General features: G+C 45.0%; 2 protein-coding genes across 2 annotated transcripts in view; one reads left to right on the top strand and one right to left on the bottom strand.

Annotated features, from left to right (window-relative positions):
* PLXDC2 (plexin domain containing 2) overlaps positions 1-20340 on the bottom strand; it is a 409324-nt gene that overhangs the window by 336819 nt on the left and 52165 nt on the right. The window lies entirely within an intron of this gene.
* LOC127044577 (zinc finger and SCAN domain-containing protein 29-like) lies at positions 16412-18774 on the top strand. The gene is made up of 2 exons (XM_050939640.1): positions 16412-16990; positions 18121-18774. The coding sequence occupies exons 1-2, from the start codon at positions 16468-16470 to the stop codon at positions 18690-18692; spliced, it is 1095 nt and encodes a 364-aa protein (XP_050795597.1). The 5' UTR covers positions 16412-16467; the 3' UTR covers positions 18693-18774.

A 20340-nucleotide genomic window follows, 5' to 3' on the forward strand; every position in this document is an offset into this window, starting at 1 on the left:
CGCAGAACTGTATCATGATCGTGGGGATGGTGGGGCAGAAGGAGAGTCCCCGAGATAAGACAGACTCTTCCGCCAGGTTAAGTGTCTGGTTGGATAGATTAACAATATTGTTAGGTGAGTTGAGGGTATCACTGTTGTAGCCCCCTGTGGCATGTAGGAGTTTAGATAGTTTACTATCCTTTTTCCTCTGTAGAGAAGTGAAGTGTGCATTGTAAATGTCTTGTAAATGGCTTCAACAATTTCCACCCCACCATCAACCTCAGCCTGGGCCAGTCCACACAAGAGATTCACTTCCTGAACACTACAGTGCAAATAAGTGATGGTCACATAAACACAACTCTATACCGGAACCTACTGACCTCTATACTTACCTACATGCCTCCAGCTTCAGGACACATCACATGATCCATTGTCTACAGCCAAGCCCCATGATAAAACCAAATTTGCTCCAAACCCTCAGACAGAGACAAACACCTACAAGATCTTTATCAAGCATTCTTAAAACTACAATATCCACCTGGGAAGTGAGGAAACAGATTGACAGAGCAAGACAAGTATCCAGAATCACCTACTATAGGACAGGCCCAACAAGGAAAATAACAGAACAGCACTGGCCATCACATACAGCCCCCAGCTAAAACTTCTCCAGTGCATTATCAACGATCTACAACCTATCCTGGAAAATGATCCATCGCTCTCACAGACCTTGGGAGGCAGGCCAGACCTCACTTACAGACAAACCCCCAATCTGAAGCAAATACTCACCAGCTACTACAAGCCATACCACAGAAACATCAACCCAGGAACCAATCCCTGTACCAAAGCTCGTTGCCTACTCTGTCCCCATATCTACTCTAGTGACACCATTAGAGGACCCAACCACATCAGCCACACCATCAAGAACTCATTCACCTGCACATCTACTAATGTTATATATGCCATCATGTGCCAGCAATGCCCCTCTGCCATGTATATTGGCCAAACCGGACAGTCCCTACATAAAAGAATAAATGGACACAAAGTGGACATCAGTAATGGTAACATACGCGAGTAGGTGAACACTTCAATCTCCCTGGAGATTCTATAACAGTTTTAAAAGTAGCCATTCTTCAACAAAATGACTTCAGAAACAGACTTCAAAGAGAAACAGTAGAACTAAAATTCATTTGCAAATTTAACACCATTAATTTGGGCTTGAATAAGGACTGGGAGTGGCTGGCTCATTACAAAAACAGCTTTGCCTCTCCTGGAATTGACACCTCCTCATCTATTATTGAGAGTGGACTACTGTCATAACTTTCCTACTCAGAGCTGAACCTTAGAGTTCAGAACATGAGACGCTAGCATGAAACCTCCAAACTTAATTACCAGCTTGGATCTGATATCGCTGCCACCAGCCAGAAAATTCCAGTGTCTGGCTCACTCTGGTCTCCCCAAAACTTTCCCTGGGGGACCCCAAGACTCAGATGCCCTGAGTCTCACCACAAAGGGAAATAACCCACTTCCCTTCCCCCTCTTTACCTCCTCCCAAATTTCCCTGCCCTGGGTACTCTAGGATATTCCCTGCTTCAAGTCCTTGAAACACAAGTACCGAGAGATTAAATCTCTCTCTCCCCTCACCCAGAGAGTATGCAAAGTCAGTCTTAGTAAATGTAACACAAAGAGATTTTTCCCCTCCCTTCGTTCCTTAGCCTTAACCAGTGAAAAAAACTCAAACAGGTCTTAAAAAGAAAGCTTTATATAAAAAGAAAGAAAAAAGACATAAAAATGGTCTCTGTATCAAGGTGACAATATACAGGGTCAATTGCTTAAGAGAAAAAATGAATAAACAGCCTTATCCAAAAAGAATACAATTTAAAACATTCCAGCAACTACACACATGTAAATACAAAAAAAATATATAAACCTATTGTCTTACTATCCTTGTACTTACAACTTGGAAACAAAAGATTGGAAAGCCTGGAGATAGAGAGATCACTCTCAGAGCCAAGAGGGCCACTGAACCAAGACAAAGAACACCCACCCAAAAACTTCCCTCTCTTGACATTTGAAAAGTCTTGTTTTCTGATTGGTCCTCTGGTCAGGTGTTTGGTTCCCTTTGTTAACCCTTTACAGGTAAAAGAACATTAACCCTTAGCTATCTCTTTATGACAACTACATCCACCCTGATTGAATTAGCCCTGTCAACACTGGTTCTCCACTTGGGAGGTAACTCCCTTCTCTTCATGTGTCATTATATAATGCCTGCATCTGTAACTTTCACTCCATGCATCTGAAGAACTATAGTCCCAGATGTTTGATAGCTCTGGCTGCCTCCAGACACGGCCATGAAGAAATATATTGAACATTAGTTCTTGGCTCTGGTAAGCTGACAGGTAAGAGTTTTTTCTATCAGCCTGGGATGTTTAAGGTAAACTACAATTACTACTTATGTAGATAAACATTTTTTATATCACACAACAATTTCTGAATTAGAACTCTACTCCTAGGCCTTAACTTACAGTACATTTGTCGGGAAATATTTGCATCTATGCTAATACATGGCTATTTTTTCCACACATAAATTCCCAATTTGCAACCACATGTAGCTTGAGAAACATCTTTACAGTCATATTTGGGTGTCGGTTTCATGCACGTATATCTGCCACCACAAGCACAAAACAAGTGTGCATTTTTATGCCAACCGAGTGAAAATCAAGTCCCTAATATGTTAAGTGAACACCACATTCCTATAACATCTAAACTTTAATGCCAGTCAGTAAACTAATGACCATGTAATGCATTGCCTTGTGGGAAATCAAAGCTCTTGCTTTTCCTGTCCAGGTGGCATATATATTCACTGAAATAAATGAGAGTTAGGCTCCTAGGCTCTTTTGAAAATCCCACTAAGCATCTTTAAAAATACATTTAAAATTGAGGCCCAAAGTCTTTTGTTTCTCTACTTGACTAACAGAATGAATATTGCACTTTCATAAACCCAAAGTAGAAGATAAAGAATTATACATCTTAAAAATGTTGCTTTCCCTCACATTATGCTAGTGTTCTTTCCAAGGAATATTGGATGTCTACTAGTTATAGACTTTCCACTGGTTCACTTGAAAGCATCGTCCACATATAATGTGTCTGTATTTTGGTTTTGTGATGTAATGGATTCTAAAGAAAGAAAGGTGAACCTTTGAGTTATTTGCCAGTTTTTCCTTACACAGGCTTCTGACTGTGGTAACTTCTGAGAAAACATCTATTATTGAATATTAACTTGCTTCCTCAGGAACTTGACAATTTTGCTTTAACCTTGTTAGAGAAGCCTTGTTTTTAATTTAGTTGGGTTAGACTTGAGGATTAGTGCTTACTATCCAAGCTAATTCCCTAGCATGTATGTGTTACAATATTTACACAGCAATTCATTGAACTTTTGAATTAGACAATATTAACTGTTCATTACCGGCATCTGAACTTCCAGATTCAGAGCTTAGGACTTGATCCACAATCAAAGATTGCTCAGGGATATAAGGCGAGAACTGCTTTACTGCACAGTTTGTCTTGGCTATCCCACATTATCACCAGGTGATGGACAGAAAGCTGTGTCAGTGAACAATCACTATTGCTACTTTCCTACATTTAAGCTCTAGCTAATCCAATTATGCCAGAAGTTCTTTTATGCTAATTGTGTTCTTTTATTAGTCTTGTTCTCAATCATCTTTGACATACAGAAAACTGTAGGAAATTATCCTTAGGAAAAAAAATTAGAAGGCAACTGTTTCCTAGGGATTGGGAATCAGGAGACCTGGGTTTGGCCCTCATCTACTCTCAAAGACCTGAGTTCTAGTCTCTACCATCACTGATTCACTGCATAACCCTGGATGTATCGTTCAGCATCTCTATGCCCCGTCTGTAAAAGGAAATAGTACTTACCCACCCCTGGAAAGCAGATGAAGGATAGCATATAATGGCAAAGTATTATTACTGGTTCAGTAAGTAATTTTCTAAACAAAATAACTGCATTGTTTATTTTTTCCCTGAAAGTTATTTAATATTTTCTTCCAAAGCAGACCAGCCCACTAATATACTTTACAGGCTATTGGCCTGCCAAATTTCAGATACTAAACTCTAGTGTTCAGTTTCTATTGCTTTATATTAAGGCTTTAAAAACAAACATAACTCCACATTCTTCCAGCATGCTTAGGGTTTGTCATCTTTGCCTCTCCTTATCTGGATGATTAAGCTTTCACACATCTTGTACAAGCATTTCACACAAATCCTTCAAACAGATCCTATTTCAGGAAGTTTCACCTTAATTCCTTTAGTCTTCCTTAGCTTTAAGGATCAAACCGATAGTGTGGTAAAGAGGGAAAGGAAACAAAGAAGCTTATCGTTTCAGTTTCATATGAGTGAAGTGTAAGTAACCACAAAAAATGGGTGGGTGGGGGAACAGAGGCATAAACAATTCCAAGGCAACACTTCATATGATATAATCATGAATATGATGTCTGTAATGAAGGAGAGTTGAAAGCATCGAAGTGTAGGTTCTTATTGTCTGCTATCACAGCTAGGAAGTTCAGGATGAGCAAGACCCTTGGAGAAAACTGCTAAGTGTTGCAAAGAGTATTTGATGCAAACTACAGCTATGGCATTGTTTGCTCTTAAATAATCACTTCCAATTGCTTTTCTTTTTAAAATACTGCTACCTCAATCTGTGCTGCAGACCATCACAGCAGTAGAGAGTGTCAAAATTCCACTGAGGTACTGGCACTTCAGAAAGGGATGTGCCAAGTACAAGGCTGAAGTGACTAATAAATGACCCTGAAAGATGCATGAGGAAGATGCATCCCTATGGCAATAAACACAACTGCTCAGGTTCTTTTGCTATTAATTCACTTTAAAGAAACAAAAAGACAGCACTCTTGATTTAACAACGTAGATACATGGATTCATTGTAATCACTGCATCATCCTATTCTACCACATGGGGTCCTGTAGGGAGGCGCCCTGGCTCCCCGCCGCGTCTGAGGGGGACGAGCCAGAGCAAGTGCCTCAGTGGGCGGAGTCACCGCCACCTGTCCCCGCCCCCCGGAAGTCAGGGGGCGGTACAGGAAGTATAAAAGCCCGGCCTCAGCGGTTAGTTGACCGCAGGCTGCCAGAGAGGACAGACACTGGTGCCTGAGCTCCTGCCGGGCCCAGCCTGCCCCGTGCTCACTACCCGGAGGAGCGCTGGCCTGACTTGCCTCGGGCCCGGTATCCGCAGCGCTGGCCTGACCTGCCCCGCGCTCACTACCCGGAGGAGCGCTGGCCCGACTTGCCTCGGGCCCGATATCCGGAGGAGCGCTGGCCTGACCTGTCCCGCACTCACTACCCGGAGGAGCATCGGCCTGACCTGCCTTGGGCCTGGTATCCGGAGGAGCGCTGGCCTGACCTGCCCCACGCTCACTACCCGGAGGAGCGCTGGCCTGACCTGCCTCATGCCCAGTATCTGGAGGAGCTGCCGGAGCTTCCCGCCGCCCAGTATCCAGAGGAACCCATGGTCTGGCACCCGTCGGACAACGCCAGTGGAGGACAGGTACCTAGAGAGGGGGAGACTGGAAGTGGCCTGGGGGTAGCCGACCCCAGTCTGGCTCCAGGGGACCCTGAACCAATGTCAGTGTGTTGCGGCCAGGATTCCCCACTGACTGCAGCGAACCCTTGCCGCTGCTAGGGCCCTGGGCTGGGACACAGTGGAGTGGGAGGGCCTGCGTCCCCTCTGCCACCCTTCCAATGGTGGCAGACTCCCCCTCTCCCTGGCCTGAGGAGGCCTTCTGTATAGACTTACGGTTTAAACTGCTGCTCAGCCCCTGCCTGAGAGTCTGAGCCTGAACTGTTTACTGCCCCGCCCTGCCCCACGGCTGGGCCTATAGACTTTGTGTTTGCTCAGCCTGCTGACAGGCCTGGGCCTGAACTGTTTACTGCCCCGCCCTGCCCAGGGCCGGGCCTATAGACTTTGCATTTGCTCAGCCTGCTGAAAGGCCTGAGCCTTACTGCCTCCGGCCCGCCCTGCCCAAGGGCCTGGGTTTATAAACGTTGTGTGTACCCGACCCTGCTGGAGGGCCAGGATTCTGCCTTGTTTACAGACCTTTTATTTCCTCAGCCCCTGCTGAGGGGTTCGGCCCACCCGGACGGCTGCCTGTAGGGAGGCGCCCTGGCTCCCCGCCGTGCCTGAGAGGGACGAGCTCCAGCACCGGACCCTTACAGGTCCCTCCAACATATTTTAGGGAATGCACATTGTTTTGGAAGGGATTTTTGTTAATTTCCAGTCCCATTACTGTAGCACTGCAGTTTCTCTCTCTTTTAGACAATCTCCATTTTTGTTTTGTCTCACTGCCTATTTGTTCCATTATATCCAATATCGCCCTTTCCCTATATTCTGCAGCATTGTCCCCATCAAAGGAAAACTATCCCTCAACACATGGCATGTCTTTTCTGTTGGCACTGAAAGTAGCAATTTGAAACTAAGTTGAGTTATGCAATGATCACAATGGTCCCTTCTGGCCTTGTGCTCTATGATATTATTGATTCTAGTCTCTTCCAAATCTCTACTGCTGGCTTGCTGGAAAAGAACTGCTTACGTATAGTACCATCATGCTGAAGGATGGTTCTGCAGAATTTTTCTGCTTGGGTAAAGGGCATGATGCAAAGTAGGATAGGAAGATGCAGGACTCAGCCCCCGACATATACACCCACAACCTGACTAAATTGATCACTATAATTAATTCTGTCTGTTACAGAATTACTGGAGTCAGTACTGGATGCAGGGGTATTAACCTTTATTTCCTAGCACCATCACCTGACCTGGTTAATTTATTTCACTGTTCCTCTGTAAAATACAAGGCTGAAGACCCCTTTAACCTACAAATATAAATCAGGATATTTTTCATATTGTCTGTACAAATATATATGTTAACATGCTAGTAGGAAATAAAGACTTTCAATAAATCACAATATTTCTACAAATATTAACATGAACCAATGTAGATAACATAAAACTTTATAGGAAGTTGCTCTGTAGGAAATGGTCATTGTCTGCACACCTGGTTGTTTCAAGTAGGCTCCTAAATGCATATTTAGGCTTCTAAATGAAAGAAGCCTGATTTTAAGAGCAGCTGAGTAAGCACCTTCAGCTGTTACTGAGTTTAATGTCAGTAGCAGGTGCTCAGTACCACTGAAAAATAACAGGCCACTCATTTAGGTACCTAAACATGGATTGTTAATGCTAATGTTAAGCTCCAATATTTGAAAGTGTTGGCCATAATACATCTATATATGATACTGGGATCAGCATACTCAAATGTGTCATCATTTGACCAGTACTGACTGTGAATAACCTGCTTGGCAATTTTATTCAATATGTCACTCATGAGAAAGGCACTCAGCTCATGTAACTAAAGTGTGCACTACTACAGAACAGTCACACTTATCTCAAAGACTTAAAAACTGAAACGAACGTTTGTTATCCTCTGAAAGCTACTGATGACCCTCGCCTCTCCCTCTGTTTCATCCATCAGATATTTATCATTGCCATATGAAAATTTTTATTGGACAATTATCAGGTAAGGCCTATAGAAAATCCTTGTCCTTCATTCTGTGCACAAAATTACCACTTACTGAAGAGACTTGTGAGAAAGGGATTTTAAAAATGAGATCTAATAAAACAGGTGTTGTTCTCCCTGCACCATTGCGCTCTTAGATTTAACTAGCAGACACTGTGAAGTACTTGATGTCTCTCACTGACAAGTCCCTCCTTAGTGTCAGTAATAATAGAGTGCTCCATTTGTGTTGTCATACATGCACAGAACCCTAGAGGATTGATTAAGGTGGGGCAATGATGCTCAATCTGTCTAGCATCTTTGGCCTGATATTTTACTCCTTACAACATGCTATGCAAGTTCTAAGCAAACCAGCTGTCTCTATACAACTGTCAGAGGAAAAACCTATGCGCAGAATGCCAGTCTTGCCAGCCCTGCAGTAACATAATGTCAGCAGGCAGCTGTTTTTGTAATAATTCCCTGAACTAAATATTTGTTTTGAACTGGGATTTGTGCAGATGTTTGTGCCAATACAACTTTAGCACAAATATCTATACAGGAAGACAAACATCTCTTCAAAATAAATAATTAAAAATAGCTTCTGGGGCAAAGAATGGAAAATACTGGGAGGAGAGGGGAAGCCTTTACCAATACAGCCTCTGATTTTTCTCCCAGAAGCCACTAGCAAAGTATTGTCTACACAGCTATTTTTAGAGTGCTAATGTGAGCCCCACTAGCCCAAATCTGCACACCTGGGCTAGGAGGCTCACTGCTGAGGGCCGCATAGACATACCCTCAAAGACTTAAATATAGCTATACATCAGTTTGGCATATTCTTAGCCATACCACACAGTTAGCTTTTTACTCTGTTACCAAGAAAAAACAAATGAAAAAGAAATTATTTTCTGTTTACTGCATTGCTTGAAGCAGATGGGAGGTTCAGAACCACTGACAGCTCTGAATGAGGAAAAACAGGCAGCAAAACAGATAAATCACACTAGTCGAGCACTTTGCATCAGGCATCAGTTAATCGGCCTGGTTCTAAACTTCTATGTCCTGTCAAAGCCCAAATATGAAACACAATGTGTGACAAAGACCCCAAAATGAGGGACACAGAAAAGTGTACCCATGCAGGAACCTTGAAATGCTGTAGATACATTCCTTTCCTGTGACTTCTTTAGTGTAAAAACAACGAGAAGTCATTGGGGCACCTTAGAGACTAACACATTTATTTGGGCATAAGCTTTCATGGGCTAAAACCCACTTCATCAGATGCGTGGCTGAGAATAGGCCACTTCCACCTTAAATGAATTGGCCTCATTAGCACTGACCCCCACTTGGTAAGGCAAACTCCCATCTTTTCATGTGCTGTGATATATCTACTCCTTACTGTATTTTTCACTCTATGCATCCAATGAAGTGGGGTTTAGCACACAAAAGCTTATGCTCAAATAAATTTGTTAGTCTCTAACAAAAATTGGTTAGTCCTTAGGCCTGGTCTACACTGCAAGGGGGCAGAGGGGAGAATCAATCTAAGTTACGCAACTTCAGCTACGTGAATAATGTAGCTGAAGTCAATGTACTTAGACCTACTCACTACAGTGTCTTGACTCACTGTGGTGAGTCGAGGATGCTGCCGCTCCCCCATTGACTCTGCCTGCGCCTCTCGCGGCAGTGGAGTACAGGAGTTGATGGGAGAGTACTCAGGGGTTGATTTATTACACCTGGACTAGTCATGATAAATCGACCCCTGCTGGATCGATCACCGCCCGCCGATCTGGTGGGTAGTACAGACATACCCTAAGGTGCCACAAGGACTCCTCATGGTTTTTGCTGACACAGACTAACACAGCTACCACTCTGAAACCTGTTCTTTAGTGTAGTTCTCTCTACAACTTCAGTGTCACGATTCCTAATTTCTGAGGTAAATGATTTTCAATAATAAAACGGAAGGAACACTAAATTTGCATGGAACACAGTTACTTTGGTATTATAGTGTGTGAAGTCCTCAGTAATTAGAAAAGTTTCCATTTTAGCCTATTAATACCCTGACTCAGGATGTAAAAGGACACAATCAATTCTCTCATCTGTCATTTTGTTTTTCCCTAGTTTGGATCCACTACTCAGTAACCAAAATATCATAATTCATAGGTATTTCTGCCCAATCTAGCTGAATGGAGACACTTTTGCCTTAATATAAATTTAAAAAAACAAAAAAGTTAGAACCTCTCACTGCCAGCACCAGAGCCACTGGTCCCCAAAGCAGAGGAGATACAAAACTCATATATATATAAATTATATATAGTACAATTTGGAACCAAAAAAACCAAAATGATGACCATTGTGTACATGCCATTCTGTGACAATTTAGCCTTGTTAGACATATTCGTCTGCCCTGACTTGGAGAAATTGCAAAGGGAATCCAGTGTTGAACCAAACATACATAGGCTATTAGAATCATAGAATATCATGGTTGTAAGTGACCTCAGGAGGTCATCTAGTCCAGGGGTTCTCAAACTGGGAGTTGAGACTCCTCAAGGGGTCACAAGGTTACTACATGGGGGGTTGTGAGCTGTCAGCCTCCACCCCAGACCCTGCTTTGCCTCCAGCATTTATAATAATGTTAAATAGATTTAAAAGTGTTTTTAATTTATAAGGGGGGTTGCACTCAGTGGCTTACTATGTGAAAGGGGTCACCAGTATGAAAGTTTGAGAATCACTGATCTAGTCCAACCTGCTGCTCAAAGTAGCACCAGTCCCCAGGCAGATTTTTTGCCCCAAATGGCCCCTTTAAGGATTGAACTCATGATGCTGGGTTTAGCAGGCCAATGCCCAAACCACTGAGCTATCCCTTGCTGCCCCCAATTAGTATAGGAAAGGTATGTCCAAAACAATGAATCAACACCAGGTGAAAGAAAACATTTTTTGCCTTTCTAATGTGTTACAGCCACTTTTGTGGACAGAAGTAATTCGTGAGAAGCAGCAAACAGTGACCATTATCCATCAATTGCACAGGAAGGGTAATAAAAACAGTGAACAACCTCAAAAATAGTAATTACAAACAAAGGAAATAGATGGAAGACTGATCCAAACAAAAATAGTCATTCAGTAAATCTTTTAGAAGGTAAATTTAGCAAGAATTTTTTTTTAAAGTGCAGCAAAGAATGCATCTTGGAATTCAAAGACTACTGCTACTTCCCAGAATGAATTGGTTTGCCACTCTACCATTCATTCTATGCTAACAGAACAATCTTCACTGCGCTTTTTACAATCTCCAGTTAATTCTAGTTTCTGAAAGATTTACTCTTTGTGCCATACAAAGAATATAGTGAATCTTCCCCAAATTTACAGCACATAATCTCTGAGTAAAGACTAAATTTTCCAAGGATTTTCAGATAAATCCATTAGTTTGAGTTAAAATGCATTGAAAAAGCCCCTTAAAAATAAGATATTATTTTTTGAATCTCATGTTTTTCATGCCCCTCTGAGTCAGCAAATGGGTTGTAACTTAACTCTTCAAATTTTCCATATAATTAAAACACATTGAAAAAACTGGAAATAGGCACATTTGAAGAAATTGGAGGTAATTAAGTAAAATCATTGGTAGCATCAGATAAACTTCAAGGTAACAATATAACCATCAATCATCACCACACTTTTCCTATTAATATATATGTTGCTGTTCTATTAGACCAGGGGTAGGCAACCTCTGGCACGCGTGCTGAAGGCGGCACGCGAGCTGATTTTCAGTGGCACTCACACTGTCCAGGTCCTGGCCACCGGTCTGGGGGGGGCTCTGCATTTTAATTTATTTTTAAATGAAGCTTCTTAAACATTTTAAAAACCTTATTTACTTTACATACAACAATAGTTTAGTTATATGTTACAGACTCATAAAAAGAGACCTCCTAAAAATGTTTAAATATATTACTGGCACACGAAACCTTAAATTAGAGTGAATAAATGAAGACTCGGCACACCACTTCTGAAAGGTTGCCAATCCCTGTATTAGACTAAATAAATCAGTGAAGCAAGGGTAATAGTATACATATGACAATAGTTCCCACTGGCAGATTACGTGATCTCCTATATTCAAACAGAAACAGAGAAGGGAGGATGTCTGTCATTTTTTTTCAATAATACACATCTTTCTGAAGCGCCTTGAGAGAAGCCTGGCTGATCGGCTGCCCAAAGAATTGTATCCAAACATTGCACTGATAGCAAACTTGATGTTTCCTCATCCAGGTTATCACATCCCTCTGACAGAGCAGGCAATGCAACCTCAAAGAATGTTCCCAGATTTCTGATCATGCTGCTTGGAAAATGGGATTAATTAATCTGCCGAAGTAAGGACTTGGAGAATTATGCAGCTTTTTCATATGACTGCCAAACACCACAAAAAAGGCATTGACTAGGACAAGCAGATGAATGACTGACAGACACCTGGGATGAGTTTAAAGGGCAGATTGCAACTTTATTAATTATACATTGGTGAGGGGCACTACACTGTCCACCCCAGCCCTCAAATACCAGCTATTTCATTGGTTCCAGTGCGGATTGCAGGGCTTTCCCCACAAAACAAACAATAACTCAAGGTAAAGGGGATGGAGTGTCAGAGGCCACAAGGCAGGATGGAGGGAACCTCAATTCACAAAGACTTCAAGCTCTCCCTGCCATGACCACAAGGTCCAACTTCACAATCCTGGGTCTCGTTTACATCTGAATCATAGAATATCAGGGTTGGAAGGGACCTCAGGAGGTCATCTAGTCCAACTCCTGCTCAAAGCAAGATCAATCCCCCAGACAGATTTTTACCCCAGTTCCCTAAATGGCCCCCACAAGGACTGAGCTCACAACCCTGGGTTTAGCAGACCAATGCTCAAACCACTGAAAACTAGCCCTTTTAGCCCTTTACCTGCAGTGGACTCCGGCTGCAACTTGTGACGAGTTGGTAATCATCACAGCATTATAAGAACCTCAAATCCTATTGTTTTTAACCCAACTGTGGTACCAGAAGTAAGGCAAAAAAATGAATGTGCTACATGGCAATTTTGCACAACAGAAAAATTTCCCCTTTGCCCCCTAAACACAGGCAGTTTGTCAGAGCTATAGGAATCTAAGTGGCAAAGCTCCTAATCTATATCCAAAGGGGAAGGAAGGAGAAAAGACAGGGCAACTAACTAGAGCAAAAGTGGTTTTGCAAAGCCCAGGCTTAGGCTACGTCCAGACTACCCGCCGTATCGGCGGGTTAAAATCGATTGCTCGGGGATCGATATATCGCGTCTCATCTAGACGCGATATATCGATCCCCAAGCACGCTTATATCGATTCCGGAACTCCATCAACCCCAACGGAGTTCCGGAATCGACAGGGAGAGCAGCGAACATCGATCCCATGCCGTGTGGACGGGTGAGTAATCCGATCTTAGATATTCGACTTCAGCTACGTTATTCACGTAGCTGAAGTTGTGTATCTAAGATCGATTTCCCCCCCATAGTGTGGACCAGCCCTTAGTTCAAATAGAAAAGTAGGGGAACAAAGCAGCCAATCAGCTGGTCCCATCTCCATTTACCCAACCAATCTAAGCAGAAAAACTAAGAGGGGGCCAGTCCTTTCCTACTGCGCATGCATTTGAACTTTTCCCATTCCCTGCTGTCCAACCAGAGTACCTCCCGCACTAAAGATGGTAAGATGTATCAGACTTCCTTCTCTGATAGGAATGGCTTAGATTGAAACCTGTGTCCAGACCATTTTTAGTGGTGCTAATGTAACCCACACACCTTCTGGGTGTGGTGTTCTGTCTCATCTAGTGGCACCAAGACCACTTAGAGAGCAATTAATGAGTCTGCTCTACAGCCTTACCTAAGAGCCAGACCAAGATATTTACTTTTAGCTTGTGCAGTAGAGGCTAATGCACTAAGCTCCAAAGCTCACCGGTTCAATTCTAACCACCGACAACCGGGGTCTGTTGGCATTACAGTAAGGTTTAGCATTGAAAAAAGAATTGAATGCTTTAGGTTCAGCTCACTGATCTATTGAGCTGGTTTAGGTACTTGAACATAGCGTTCTTTAATATATCAGGCTGATAATACTGAGCATCATATCTGTTAAAGTCTTCTTTGTATTATTTATATTCCCCCATAAAAACACCTCAATTTTTGGATCTCCAGAAATTATTTGGACTAGAGAGGCTCTGAAAACAAGGCATGACAGAAACTCTTTGGGGAAAACAACATATGTTCAGATTTATGACCAAAGATAACACGTTCAAGGATATCTAGTTTACAGACAGACACTCAGACCATGCTAACTCAGGTTTTCGGAAATCACATCGTATCCAAGCACTTCTGTGCTCTCCTTTGAAAACCATGTTGCTGCGAGTTCTCTCATACAGAAATAATAGTGGTCAGCTCATCCCTTACTACTTTCCCATTATGCTTTCAGCAGAGTACTGGACAGGGCTCCCTTTGAAGCTATGGATGCTGTTCATTTATCAGTCAAAGGCATTCCTTCCCTGAATGAACTCCACTATATCCCCAGCTACCACTGGCTTGGGGAGTGACAGACTGGGGGCTGGTCTACACTACGGGGGAAAATCAATCTTAGATATGCAACTTCAGCTGAATAACGTAGATGAAGTCGAAGTATCTAAGATCGAATTACTCACCGTCCTCACAGCGCGGGATTTATGTCCGCGGCTCCCCGTGTCGATTCCGCAACTCCATTCGGGTTGGTGGAGTTACGGAATCGATATAAGCGTGTTCGGGGATCGATATATCGCGTCTAGATGAGATGCGATATATCGATCCCCGAGCAATCGATTGTAACCCGCCGATACGGTGGGTAGTGAAGACGTACTCTGGGACAGGAAATCTTCCTTAAGTCTTCTTCCTTATATTTCAATTCCCCTTAGAAGGCCCCCAAATCCTGGTTTATGTTAATTAGATGCACACACTGACACAACTAGTAGACCTGTCTTTGCATGAGGAAAAAAATAATTCTTTGTTTGTTGAGTTCCTAGCAAGACACATGAAAAATAAAAAGATTTTAGAGGAAGGACAGGATAACACTATATTTACAAATAATCTGGAGAACCCATTAATCAGAGATGATTTTGTCCCATTTCTCAGCAAATGAAGAAACCCACCAGAACCCATAATAATTTGCAGAAGAAATAACAAGAAATAAGCTACTTGTATCTGTAACAAGGAGAGCTTGGTCTGTTAAGAAAGGAATATGCTTCAGGAGGAAGTATGAATGGCTCATCCAGTCAGTTTCTTGAAAAAAATATAACATGTACATTGGAGACAGTAGTTCTCTTGATTCCTCTGTCAATTAAAGACTGCTGGAATCAAAATGACTCACATGTAGTTATCTACAGATGTTCCACCACTCCCCACCAAAAATGTTGGTTTCTGGAGGAAGTAGTTTGCCAGTTAAGGTTGGGAGTAGGGTGACCAGATGTCCTGATTTTATAGGGACAGTCCCAATATTCAGGGCTTTTTCTTACATAGATGCCTATTATCCCCCACCCCCTGTTCTGATTTTTCACACTTGCTATCTGGTCACCCTAGCTGGGAGCAAGAGCACCAGCTAGATTTAGAGCTAGAGGGGATGCTGAATAATATAGCACAGAATACTGATCCAATAGAAAACATACTGTATTGTACAAAGCATCACACTCAAATAAAACATGAATTATTATTTTGTACGTCTTGTAGAGTTCTTAATATATCAGTCTTAGTTGTCCAATCAGTGATGCAAGTAGAAATCATTTATTGCCAGTACGCTGCGCTCATGAGAGGGACACAAAGGTGGGGGGCACACAACTTCCCCACATGTGACTCCTCCCTGCCCCACCCCTAGCCTCGGGCCCCCGTGCTCTCCCTGTCCCTTCCCCATGATCCACATCCATCCCACATTACCTGTGCTGGAGACTTCTGCTGTGCAGGAGGCCTCAGGAGACACAGCTGTGTGGAAGGGCTGGGCTGGGGGCAGTACAGCCATGCCGGAGGAGCTGCCAGCATGGGGCTGCCTGGCGGCCACACATTCTGCTCCCTTTGCTGCTGTGATTCCCGAGATATCAGGCTCTCTGGAACTGCAGCGGCTAAGGGAGCAGAATGTGAGGCCGCAGGGCAGCCCAACGCTGGCAGCTCATCTGGCACAGCTGCTGTACCACCCCCAACCCCTCCCCAACCGAATCCTCTAGTGGGCCTGCTATACACACCCCAGGCAGAAGGACTCAGGAGACATGGTTGCATGGAAGGGCTGGGGGCGAGGCTCTTCCTGTGTCTTTCCGGTATGCCGTACCAGCTATAAATATCTTACTGGATCATAAGTACACCACTGTGTGCAATGCTACTAGGCTTGCCTTTAACTAGACAACCAGCACCCTGAAAGAACAAGTGTCATATATACTGTAATTCAGAAGCTTGAAATACCAGGAGATTTTATGATTTATGACCTAGGGTAGGGTGTCCACAAATTTACCATTGTTTATTGCTTAGAGGAAAAGCACATTGAGGCCTTGTCTACACTACAGAGTTGCAGCGCTGGTGAGGGGGTTACAGCGCTGCAACTTAGGATGTGTACACACTTGCACAGCACGGCCAGCGCTGCAACTCCCTGTTTGCAGCGCTGGCTGTACACCCGGTTGAGCCTCGGGTGTAGAGGATCCAGCGCTGGTGATCCAGTGCTGGTCAGCAAGTGTAGACACCCACCAGCGTTTTTATTGACCTCCGTGGCATAAGCAGATATCCCAGCATACCTTAGAAGCCTCTCTGGTAATCATGCAAACTCCACTGCCCTAGGCTCACCTGACCCCTCCTTTAAATGCCCCGGGAATTTTAAAAATCCCCTTCCTGTTTGCTCAGCCAGGTGTGGAGTGCAATTAAGCAATCAATCACTCAGCGACCATGCCTCCACGCACCAAACGAGCCCCAGCATGGACCAATGCAGAGCTGCAGGACCTCATAAGTGTTTGGGGAGAGGAGGCTGTGCAAGCACAGCTGCGCTCCAGAAGGAGAAATTATGATATCTATGGGCAGATATCGCAGTCCTTGATGAGAAGGGGCCATGAACGGGACGCGTTGCAGTGCAGGGTCAAAATTAAAGAGCTGAGGAGTGCTTACTGCAAAGCTCGTGAGGGAAATCGCCGCTCAGGAGCTGCCCCCACCACCTGCCGTTTTTACCAGGAGCTGGATGCCATACTTGGGTGTGACCCCACTGCCAATCCTAGGCGCACGATGGAGAGTTCAGAGCAGGGAGAAGTGGGGGAGGTTGTAGAGGACGGCGACAGTGAGGCTACTGGCGTGGAGGGAGACACCCCGGAGTCCCAGTACACATGCAGCCAGGAGCTCTTCTCAAGCCAGGAGGAGGCTAGCCAGTCGCAGCAGCTGGAAGTTGATGGTGAGGAAGAAGCTGAGGATCGTGCTCGGGGTAAGTAGATTTTTATGTTTTGGGAGAGGAGGGTTTTGGTTATGGCTGCCTGCATGCATGCCTAAACGTGGAATAGCCCATTGATTTGCTCTATCACGTCTCTGTAATCTGCCTCGGTAATCTCTTGAAAAGTTTCAGCAAGAGCGTTTGCAATTTGCTTTCTCAAGTTGATCGGGAGAGCCACCGTGGTCCCTGTCCCGGTCAGGCTAACTCGTCCGATCCACTGTGCAGCGAGGGGTGGGGGGAGCATGGCTGCAAACAGGCAAGCTGCATAGGGGCCAGGGCGGTATCCACATTCCTGTAGAAGACCCTCCCTCTCTTCCCAGGTAACACGCAGCAGTGATATGTCTGGCAGTAGGAAACTCTGTTGAGAGTTTAGGGATACTTGAGTGCAAGGCGCCAGGTTCGCGTTTCCCCAGCCCATGGCGCTCTGTTGTTAACCCCCCCCCAGCACATAGCCAGCCACGCGGTGCGCTCCGGTGTTCCCCACCCCCCCTCCAAGCAGGCATCCAGCTCCGCAGTGTGCTCCTGTGTTCCCCACCCCCCCTCCAAGCAGGCATCCAGCTCCGCGGTGTGCTCCTGTGTTCCCCACCCCCCCTCCAAGCAGGCATCCAGCTCCGCGGTGTGCTCCTGTGTTCACCACCCCCCTCCAAGCAGGCATCCAGCACCGCGGTGTGCTCCGGTGTTCCCCACCCCCCCTCCAAGCAGGCATCCAGCTCCGCGGTGTGCTCCGGTGTTCCCCACCCCCCCTCCAAGCAGGCATCCAGCACCGCGGTGCTTCCCCCCCCCCTCACCAGCAGGACGGCGTGAACACGGACCAAAGAACACCCCCACCCCCAAGCAGCTCAACACCTTCCTGTTCACTACTGTCCCCTCTTCAGGGCACCAGCTACCTCCTGTACCCATTGCTGATGAACCCTAGTGACCCATTGGTCAATTCCCACTCCCAAGGGGAAATAGGGGCAAAACCACTCACCCCATTGCTCGCCATGACTTAGCTTGCCTGCCCTCTCTGTGTTATGTGAGGTATGTGAGAAGGATGCTACCAAAAGTCTAAAAAGTCCTTCAACGTGTGATAATAAACAATGTAGCCTCTGTGTATTACATGGTTCTATCTCTCTTTTTTCTAGTGACCTTGACTACTGCAGCCGGATCACCGGCCTCACGTAGGTTGCAGAACTTGAGACGGAATCCTAGAAAATCAAAAGAGGAATTGATCAAATCTGTTATGAGCCACTACAAGAGAGAAAGTAGGAAGACACAGGAATGGAGAGAGAAGACGTATGAATGGAGAGAGAGTGTACATGAATGGAGAAAGAGTGTACATGAATGGAGGCAAACAGAAAGCAGGAGAAAGGAATTGTCTGCCAAAAAAACCACAAAGCAGATGATAAGCCTCCTGGCTCGCCAAACTGAGTCTTTCGAGTCTCTTGTAGCCATGCAGACAAATATGTACCATGGTAACCCACAGCCCTCCCAAAGCCCTCTTCCTTGTTCCCCAGTATTTCCACAAAACAACTTTCTCCAGCAGCTAGTTCCTTATTATCCCCAGCTGCCCCCAACACCTGTACGATCACCTACCAGCCCTGATAACTATAATTCTTACCCTGTTCACTCCACCCCCATTATTCTGCAGCATAGTAATCCTGAAGTGCAGCAGACATTGAATAGTGATCAAAATAGGGCATATTCAAACCTGTGAATGTACAGTCCACCACCCCAACCCCCTTGCCTGTTATGTACTGTATGTTGAATAAAGGTTTTTTTTCTTTTTCACTACGTTATATTATTGCTGTAAGTGGTAAATATTATACACCAAGGTAAAGCAAAGCACATCAAATGCATCAAACATTACTGTTGGCTCTCAGCATCAAATTGCTCCCTTAAAGCATCTCTAATCCTTGAAGCCCTTTCCTGGGCCTCCCTATTAGCCCTGCTCTCTGGCTGAGCAAACTCATCCTCTAGGCGTCCAACCTCGGAGGTCCATTCCTCACTGAATCTTTCACCCTTCCCTTCACAAATATTATGGAGGGTACAGCACGCGGATATAACAGCGGTGATGCTGCTTTCCACCAAATCTAGCTTCCCATAAAGACAGCGCCAGCGTGCTTTCAAACGGCCAAAAGCACACTCCACAGTCATTCTGCACCGGCTCAGCCTGTAGTTGAACCGGTCCTTGCTCCTGTCAAGCTTCCCTGTATATGGTTTCATGAGCCAGGGCATTAAGGGGTAAGCGGGGTCTCCAAGGATCACAGTGGGCATTTCAACGTCCCCTACTGTGATCTTGCGGTCTGGGAAAAAAGTCCCGGCCCTCAGCCTCCTGAACAGGGAACTGTTCCTAAAGATGCATGCATCGTGCACCTTTCCAGGCCATCCTGAGTAAATGTCAGTGAAACGCCCACGGTGATCCACAAGTGCTTGCAGAACCACGGAGAAATACCCCTTGTGATTAACGTACTCTGATGCCAGGTGGGGTGGTGACAGAATAGGAATATGCGTCCCATCTATTGCCCCTCCACAGTTAGGGAACCCCATTTCTGCAAAGCCATCCACAATGTCCTGCACGTTCCCAAGAGTCACGGTTCTTCTTATCAGGGTGCGATTAATGGCTGTGCAAACTTGCATCAGCACCATTCCAACGGTAGACTTTCCCACTCCAAACTGGTTCGCCACCGATCTGAAGCAGTCTGGAGTTGCCAGCTTCCAGATTGCAATAGCCACCCGCTTCTCCACTGGCAGGGCAGCTCTCAATCTCGTGTCCCTGCGCTGCAGGGTAGGGGTGAGCTCAGCACAAAGTGCCATGAAAGTGGCTTTTCTCATCTGAAAGTTCTGCAGCCACAGCTCGTCATCCCAGGATTGCAGGACGATTTGATCCCACCACTGAATGCTGGTTTCCCGAGCCCAAACGCGCCAGTCCACGGAGCTGAGCACGTCTGTTACTGCCACAAGCAATTTACTGTCTTCACAGTGAGGCGATTCAATATCATCGTCTGACTCCTCACTGTCACTGTCACTGTCACTCTCACTTTGCAGCTGAAGGAATAGCTCCACTGCCATGCGCGATGTGCTGGCAACATTCATCAATAAGGTCGTCAGCTGCTCAGGATCCATTTATAACAAAAATCGCAGAAAAAGCGCTGTAGAATCACAATGCCGCCAAACTGCTCGGAATGTGTAGCAAAGCACCACGGGGCGTTGGAACAGGAAGCGGAAAGACACTCACACTTCCTTCCCCTTCCCACAAGCCACAGCGCCGAAATGGGACGAGGTGCTCTGTGGGATAGCTGCCCACAATGCACCACTCCCAACAGCGCTGCAAGTGCTGTAAATGTGGCCACTCTGCAGCGCTG

The sequence above is a fragment of the Gopherus flavomarginatus genome, chromosome 2, assembly GCF_025201925.1.
Source record: "Gopherus flavomarginatus isolate rGopFla2 chromosome 2, rGopFla2.mat.asm, whole genome shotgun sequence".
NCBI lineage: Eukaryota > Metazoa > Chordata > Testudines > Testudinidae > Gopherus > Gopherus flavomarginatus.

What these genes read in the sequence shown, in the direction of transcription:
- LOC127044577 (XM_050939640.1), top strand. Translation starts at nt 16,468, where the DNA reads ATGCCTCCACGCACCAAACGAGCCCCAGCATGGACCAATGCAGAGCTG. An exon ending in AGCTGAGGATCGTGCTCGGG is followed by an intron (nt 16,991 to 18,120) that starts GTAAGTAGATTT and finishes TCTTTTTTCTAG; the next exon opens with TGACCTTGACTACTGCAGCC.